Source organism: Nematolebias whitei, chromosome 14 (assembly GCF_014905685.2).
Source record: "Nematolebias whitei isolate Nwh7 chromosome 14, NemWhi1, whole genome shotgun sequence".
Taxonomy (NCBI): domain Eukaryota; kingdom Metazoa; phylum Chordata; class Actinopteri; order Cyprinodontiformes; family Rivulidae; genus Nematolebias; species Nematolebias whitei.
Window position 1 is genome coordinate 22,269,334 of NC_056511.1, and position 8,041 is coordinate 22,277,374.

General features: G+C 43.6%; 2 protein-coding genes across 2 annotated transcripts in view; both read right to left on the bottom strand.

The window, feature by feature from the left end:
* Window positions 1-3,077: 3,077 nt before the first annotated feature.
* On the bottom strand, window positions 3,078-4,146 carry snrnp35 (small nuclear ribonucleoprotein 35 (U11/U12)). The gene has a single exon (XM_037687404.1). The coding sequence runs from the start codon at window positions 4,135-4,137 to the stop codon at window positions 3,298-3,300; it is 840 nt and encodes a 279-aa protein (XP_037543332.1). The 5' UTR covers window positions 4,138-4,146; the 3' UTR covers window positions 3,078-3,297.
* A 1,609-nt stretch (window positions 4,147-5,755) lies between these two features.
* bud13 (BUD13 homolog) overlaps window positions 5,756-8,041 on the bottom strand; it is a 5,453-nt gene continuing 3,167 nt past the window's right edge. The window contains exons 5-10 of the mRNA XM_037687405.1: window positions 7,090-7,373; window positions 6,903-7,011; window positions 6,638-6,776; window positions 6,369-6,550; window positions 6,132-6,213; window positions 5,756-5,937 (exon numbers count right to left, since the gene is read on the bottom strand). Coding sequence (XP_037543333.1) covers window positions 5,844-5,937; window positions 6,132-6,213; window positions 6,369-6,550; window positions 6,638-6,776; window positions 6,903-7,011; window positions 7,090-7,373 — 890 coding nt within the window. The 3' untranslated portion in view covers window positions 5,756-5,843. The remainder of the gene's footprint in view (window positions 5,938-6,131; window positions 6,214-6,368; window positions 6,551-6,637; window positions 6,777-6,902; window positions 7,012-7,089; window positions 7,374-8,041) is intronic.

Sequence of the window (8,041 nt, forward strand, 5' to 3'; positions counted from 1 at the left end):
CACAACTGACTGCTTTGTCACAGCTGGAGAACCCACAGCTGACCGCTCTGGCACATCTAGAGTACCCACAGCTGACTGCTCTGTCACAGCTGGAGAATCCACAACTGACTGCTCTGTCACAGCTGGAGAACCCACAGCTGACTGCTCTGTCACAGCTGGAGAATCCACAACTGACTGCTCTGTCACAGCTGGAGAACCCACAGCTGACTGCTCTGTCACAGCTGGAGTACCCACAGCTGACTGCTCTGTCACAGTTGGAAACCCCACAACTGACTGCTCTGTCACAGTTGGAGAACACACAGCTGACCGCTATTACAGCTGGAGAACCTACAGCTGACCACTGTCACAGCTGGAGAACCCACAGCTGACCACTATTACAGCTGGAGAACCCACAGCTGACCGCTGTCACAACTGGAGAACCCACAACTGACTGCTCTGTCACAGCTGGAGAACACACAGCTGACCGCTGTCACAGCTGGAGAATCCACGACTGACTGCTCTGTCACAGCTGGAGAACTCACAGCTGACTGCTCTGTCACCGCTGGAAAACCCACAACTGACTGCTCTGTCACAGCTGGAGTACCCACAGCTGACTGCTCTGTCACAGCTGGAGAACCCACAGCTGACTGCTGTCACAGCTGGAGAATCCACAACTGACTGCTCTGTCACAGCTGGAGAACCCACAGCTGACTGCTCTGTCACAGCTGGAAAACCCACAACTGACCACTATCACAGCTGGAGAACCCACAGCTGACTGCTCTGTCACAGCTGGAGAACCCACAGCTGACCGCTATCACAGCTGGAGAACCCACAGCTGACCGCTGTCACAGCTGGAGAACCCACAGCTGACTGCTCTGTCACAGCTGGAGAACCCACAGCGAACAGCTCTGTCACAGCTGGAGAACCCACAGCTGACCACTATCACAGCTGGAGAACCCACAGCTGACTGCTGTCACAGCTGGAGAACCCACAGAGAACTGCTCTGTCACAGCTGGAGAACCCACAGCTGACCACTATCACAGCTGGAGAACCCACAGCTGACCGCTGTCACAGCTGGAGAACCCACAGCTGACTGCTATTACAGCTGGAGAACCAACAGCTGACCACTGTCACAGCTGGAGAACCCACAACTGACTGCTCTGTCACAGCTAGAAAACCCAAAGCTGACTGCTTTGTCACAGCTGGAGAACCCACAGCTGACTGCTCTGGCACATCTGGAGTACCCACAGCTGACTCTTCTGTCACAGCTGTAGAACCCATTGCTGACTGCTGTCACAGCTGGAGTTCCCACAGCTGACTGCTCTTCCACAGCTGGAGCACCAACAGCTGTACTCCCTGTCACAGCTGGAGCACTGACTTTTGAGGGTCTCTCCAACATGGTGCTGACCCACTGAGGAACTCTACATAGCTCCAGCTCAGAACACGTTACAAGAGGCGGCTGACAGACTTTAAATCTGACTGGAGTGACTTTTCATCTGAGAATTTCTGCACAAACCGTAAACACTTAAAGAGCCTGTGTGAAGATGATAAAGGAGCTCCTGAAGCTGGGGAACGTTCTCCAAACTAAAGATCCCATCATGGAAGCAGCAACCGTCCAGCTGGTGCAAGATGGCAAAAAACCTCTCATTTATCAGTGTGACAGGAAGGCTTTGGTGAAAAACCTCATCCTGTCCTTTGTCATTGGTGTGCTCCTCTTCGTCTTGTGCACGCTTATTTTAGTTCTGCGAGGATCAAGGTAGTTGGATTTCATAAACTCCACATTCCAGCAGGACTGCAAGGTTCTGCAGGAAGAGTCTATTAATAAAATCTCACGGGGTCCAGTTACAAAACGTCCTGAGAAGCTCAGGGGCTCGAACTAGCACAAGACAGACAACAGCAACCAGAGCGCACAGTTTAAATAAAACAAATATTTAAATGCTTTTAAAAAGGCCGGGAGAGTTCAGAGAAATGAGAGGAATAATAAAAAAATAAAAATGTTCAGAACTAAATTATGGAGAAGCTAATTTATTTTTCACAAAGTCAAAGATTTTAAACCTGAATCACAGTCTTTTTTTTTTTTTAGGTTTCTGGACTTTTTCTGTGGTGTGACTCAGAAAACAGGCAGAGAAATTAACACAGACCTAATGGATTAAAATTCATAATATATTAAAATTTAAGTATTTTGATCTCAGTCTGCAAAAAAATGTGAAAAATTACAAAAACATCTAAAGTAATTCAATAAACATTCAAAATACACCAGAATATTGATTTTTTTTTTTAACCAGGTTTTATAAATTATTATTTTTTTTTTCACCCCCAAAACATAAATATAGAAGCTGGCTCAATCAAAAAAAAATAAAAAAATAAAAAAAAAAAAAAAAAAAAAACAAGGCACAAAAATAATACAACACATTTGACCAAAAACATGTTAAAATAAAACATTTCAGAAAATAAAAATTTGTTAGGGTCCTTTTCTTGGTTTTCAAATGCTACTATGTTGTTGTATTTTCAGACAATATTTTTGATGATTATTGTTTAATTTGACCCTAAGAGTCACATATTAAATTGTTATTTTTATTTAAGTTTGACGACGTATTCCTCTGAAGAAAAACATTTTTCACACCAGCAGGTTGCAAAAGTTCTAGTCTGGAAACATCAAATAATGAAAATTAAATGACTGAGTTGAGAGCATATTTTGGTCCAAATTGTGAGAAGGATTAAATCAGTAATTATTATTGACAGAAATTGTTTTAATTGTAGAACAGCACGGTGGCGCAACTGGTAGAGCTGATGCCTCTCAGCGAGCAGGTCCCCGGTTCAAATCCCGGTCCAGGGGCCTTTCTGGGTGGAGTTTGCATGTTCTCTCCGTGCATGCGTGGGTTTTCTTTGGGTACTCCGGTTTCCTCCCACAGACCAAAAACATCATGGTAGACTGATTGGTAACTCTAAAATTGTCCCTAGGTGTGAGTGAGAGTCAATGGTTGTTTGCGTCCCTGTGATGGACTTGCGACCCGTCCAGGGTGTACCCCACCCCTTGAACAGTTATTGCTGGACATGGGCACCGGCGACCCCTGTGACCCAAAATAGAAGAAGCGGGTAAAGATAATGGATGGATGTTTAATTTGTTGTTCAGGCTGTTTGTGTTGTTGTTTACAAGTTTGAATGAGAAAAGATTTAGATTAAACAAATACAGACAGCAAAAGCTAAATATTTCATTAATCATTTAGTAAAAACTATCTGCCAATAAGCAGACAGTCCACAGTCCAGTTCAGGATCAGTGCCTTCTTCTGTGTCCACTTGTCCATTTTTAGATGGACATCAGTTGTCTCGATCTTCCTCTCTAGTCTTTGGGTTTCTTCTCACCTCCTGTCTGTGTTTGTGGTCCTCCCTGTCTCTGTAGTCCTTCCTGTCTCTGTGGTCCTCCCTGTCTCTATAGTCCTCCTTGTCTCTGTAGTCCTCCCTGTCCCTATAGTCCTCCCTGTCTCTGTAGTCCCTCCTGTCTCTGTGGTCCTCCCTGTCTCTGTGGTCTCTCCTGTCTCTGGTCCCCCGGTCTGCCTCTCTCGATCTGTACCAGTCCTGCCTTCCTCTGGCCCCGTGTCTGCCCCCGCCTCTGCCGCCTTCACCTTCCCACTGCTGCGCCGCTACGGTTCCGAAGAAGTTAAGGGGTTTCCGGAAGGGTCTGTCTTTGCCTCCGAACCGCAGCTGCCCAGACTCTTTCTTCCCTCCCAGCCCGCCGCCGAGACGCCGCGGCACCCAGCCCTTCAGGGTCCTCTCCTGCTCGAAGTCCACGAACACCTCGTGCTGGTCCACCAGCAGCTTGTTGGCCTCCCGGCGGGCCCGGGTCAGAGCCCGCTCCTCCTTGTACTCCACGAAGGCGTATCTTTTGGAGAAGCCCGTCACGATGTCCCGAATCAGCCGGAGCCGCTTGATGTCTCCGTACTTTGAGAAGACGTCGTGCAGTTTCTCCTCGGTCGTCTGGGGGTTCAGGCGGGCCACGAACAGCGTGAGAAGCGGGTCTCCGACGACCCCTTTGTTGGGCCTGTAGCGGGCACACATCGCCCTCCAAATGGCGCGGTCATGGGGCTCCACGTCGGTGCCGTCGATGCTGCCGGCTTTCAGCGGGTCATACTCTCTGGCTATCGGACACCAGTCAGACATATTACCGGAGAAAACTCACAGAAACCGCCGGCTTCTGTTTGAGTAAATAAAAAAATGGTTCCGCGTGCATCAACAACAACAGTCCGTACGGAAACACTCTGATCCAACAATAGTTCCTATAGCTACAGGGCATTCACGAGTTTTAAAATATTTATATTCTCCTTAATTTGTTTTCAATATCAGAGTTATTTTGCTGCATTTTCCTCAGCCTAACCGAAACATGGGTCGATCTAGAAAAATGTAATCTCATTTTTTAAGAACGGTCTCGTATAAATATTAAAACATTTTTTTTAATGTGCACATTTTTAAAATTATTTAGTCATGTGGAGTTTAATGTGCGTTAGCTCACCTGACATGCTTTGTACTTTAACCTTTATAACATTTGTCAGTTTTAAAAAAAAAGATTTTAAGGCATTGCTTTCAAACAATATCTAACCGAGGGGACTGGTTAATTTAAAGGCCATGAGTTTGTCTTTGAATGTGTGAATAATGTTTGTGTGTGGATGAAAAAACTGGATAGTTTTCCCACGTTGAACTATTTGACAATTGAAAATAAGCATTTATAAGTGTTTATTTAAGATACTAAGATAAGCACTTTAGTTAATGAGTTGTTTCGTTGTGACAAATTTTAATTGGCATGGCAGAGCAAAACTGATGATCTCGCAAACCTATAGTCAGGTAAGATCGTTTACTTTTAATAATTTTCTTTGCCAGGTCATAAAAATACCATGACACTTCCATTTAGAATAAAGAGATTAATTAGGACACTAAAATGACAAGAGGAAACGATATGCACAGGATGCACAAATCACCACAATCAGCCACAAACTAAAAGGCTTTCAAAAGTTTGTTTTGCTCTTAAAGCAATACATTAGTTATAAAATCCCATATTAAACTACTCTACTTCACACACAAAAGGCATCATTGCTGAAATGCAGTCATGACAACAAACCCATCTGTTTAATGGAGCATCATCTGCTTTAATTCCTCATTGGTTTTAAATATAATTAGTGACATTTTGTTTTTGATTAGATCATCTAGGACAATCATAGCAGCAGTAAGAATACTCCAGACAGATCTAAAACCAGACTGAAAATCACCTAAAATGAGTTAAACTGCAGTTTGAATGAGATTAAACAATCCTAAATCCATCTCTTAAATTTAGCAAGTTTCCACTTTAAAGACGAGTCTCCAGATCATTTGGACCAGCTGGAGTTTGTTTTTAAAAACAAAACAGATCCTGAGTCATGCCATTTGAAGGGGAGGTGAAAATGTCTCAAACTTTACTCAAATATAAAACATAAAAATTACATTAACCCCTTCAATTACTGTTTGTAAACTATAAAAATAAAGTCTCTAATAAAAGTCTTATTTGCAGCTACATCTAGTAGAATTGGGAAAAACATTATTTGTTTATTAATAATAAAGCATTAGTTTAGAAGCTGTAAAACCTCAGAGGTCATATAAAAAGACTGCACAAAACTTTACAGAACCTTTTTTTTAATAAACAATAAAACATCTGTTCTTGCTAAAAACACTGACACGTCACGTTATCGTTTACAGTCATGTCAGATGGGTTTGGAACAAAAACTCCTCAGTTCATTTCAAACGTCTGCTAACGACGTGTCTGAACTGCAGTTGTTTCAACGATGAGATAAATGTCTACAGACGAGCGGGCTGCTGCCGCCCCCTAGTTTGTGCTGCTGTTACATGTCCTCCACGCTCCATTTATAGGCCGCCTCCTGGACGGCCTTCTTGTCAGCAATCCGTGAGTAACGTTTCTGTTCAAAACCATTCGACCTGTGAAACAAACAAAACAATACTATAAAAAAACAAAAACAGGACCTCTAAGACCAGTTGTTCTTTTGTTCCTGAATGACTGAGAATCAACATGGGTTTGATTCAGCAGCTAACGTTTAATAAAGATGCTAGTGTTTGCCGTGATTCTAATACAGCTCAGTTGTGATTTCTCGTGAACATTGGACCAGCTGTACCTGTCGACTCCATCCCACCGATAACCTGGCAGAATGTTGAACCGGTTTGGAGGAGGTAGAGGGCCATTATAACGAGGTTTCTCTGTAAATCAATTAAAAAAAGTTAATTTGTATCTTATAAACAAAAAGTCAAACTTGTATAGTTGCTATGTTTGCAAAGCATCTGAGATGTTGGAACACCTGCAGATTTTACCTAATAAAAGCTTAAAGAGTAAAATGTGGAAGAATGTTGAAAACCTTGTGTTTTCTTGTTTTTATCCTTTTTGCGTCGAAGCATCGCTGCCATAGGATCCCCCTCCCTTTCCTGCTCTCGCAGCATGCGATCAAGGTCCTCGTCGTCGTAGCGGCGGGCCAGTGGCTTCTGGGCTTCATGCATCGCGTCCTCCAGTTTCTGCTGACGCATCTCGCCCTGGGCCAACCTGTGCACACATTTTGACTTGACTCAGTGAAGGGTACTCCTCAGCTCCGTGTCTTATAATGTGTAGATCAGGGCGTCGCAGATTTACCCTCTCCCCCACTGAGCATATTTCTCATCCTTTGCAGCTTTTTCTCCTGCTTTTCTCTTCTGCTCTTCTCTTTCTGAGTCTAAATCTCGCCGTTTACCACTTTTGTCTCGGAACACAGTCTGGGCGTTGCGGGATTCGTCTAGTCAAAGCAGAAAAAAAAAAGAGGCAAAAACTTATCTCAGTACTGACACAATAAATCTGAACCAGGGATGTGGCTGATGAGACATGTCTTTTGAATCTTGCTGAATAAAAAGTCTGAACCAACCTTCTAGGGGCTGATTGTTTTTGTCTCTGCGCCGATTCTCCTCTTGCTCTTTCCTTAAAACGTCAATAGAAACAAGCCCTGCTTTTCCACCAGAAAGCATCCTTGGAGCCTGCAAGGGGCAATAAAAACAGAGAGCTTGAATTTGAGGAGTATTAATAACCCTATGAAATATTCACATTTGGCTCACCTGTGATGAGCCAGGCCGACGAGGTGGTGACAAATCTCCGTCTGAGTCTTTTCCACTCCGTGGTCGCCTCCTGGGTGGAGACTGGTCAGAATCAGAGTCTTGTCTTATTTTTGAGCTCCTTCTTGGAGGAGACTGGTCTGAATCTGAAGCTTCTCTCATCACTGTTTTCTTTCGTGGAGGTGACTGATCAGAGTCTGAATCATGTCTTTTTGTAGTCCTCTTAGCCTCTGGTGATCGTTTACTGTGCAGTGATGAGCTGGGCTTTCTTCCAGTAGGAGAAGAAACTAAAGTATAAATAAAAAATGTAAATGTTTAGTAGATTTTTAGAGTACTATTTAGGATTCATAATATTGTTATGCAAATTTACTCCAAATTTCCCAAGATGACCAACTAAACAAAATGAGAAGTAACAAATTAATTAATTTTCCCCGTGATAAAATAATAATAATAATAATAATGTCATCACAATGTCAGCACTGTATGTTTCCATACAATGGCGAAATTAGTCTCTGCATTTAACCCATCCACCACTAGGTGGTGCAGTGGGCAGCTATTGAAAGCGCCGGGGGGCATTTTGGGGATGGGCTGTCGAGGGAATGCGTATTTATGCACTCACCATGTTCTATTATTTTACTATATTAATGCAGACTTTATAACTTTACCTACTCCCTCTTGTTGGCATTAATGATATTAAAATGTTTCCATGATTCTTCCTCTATATTATTATGCTCAAGGTTTTGAATGATATGGTAGCAGTGTTTCCTCTACCATTATCCAAGAAGGGCGCCCCGCCCTGTCAACAGAACCGAACGCCCTGCCTACCGAACTGTCAACCCCCCCCCCCCCACCCCGAAAAATGCCAGCACTGACATAGCGCTAAGCTAACAGCATGCAATACACACACGCTCACAAAGCTACAGAGGTAAAGCTCTGTTTCCCTCACGCCAAGGCC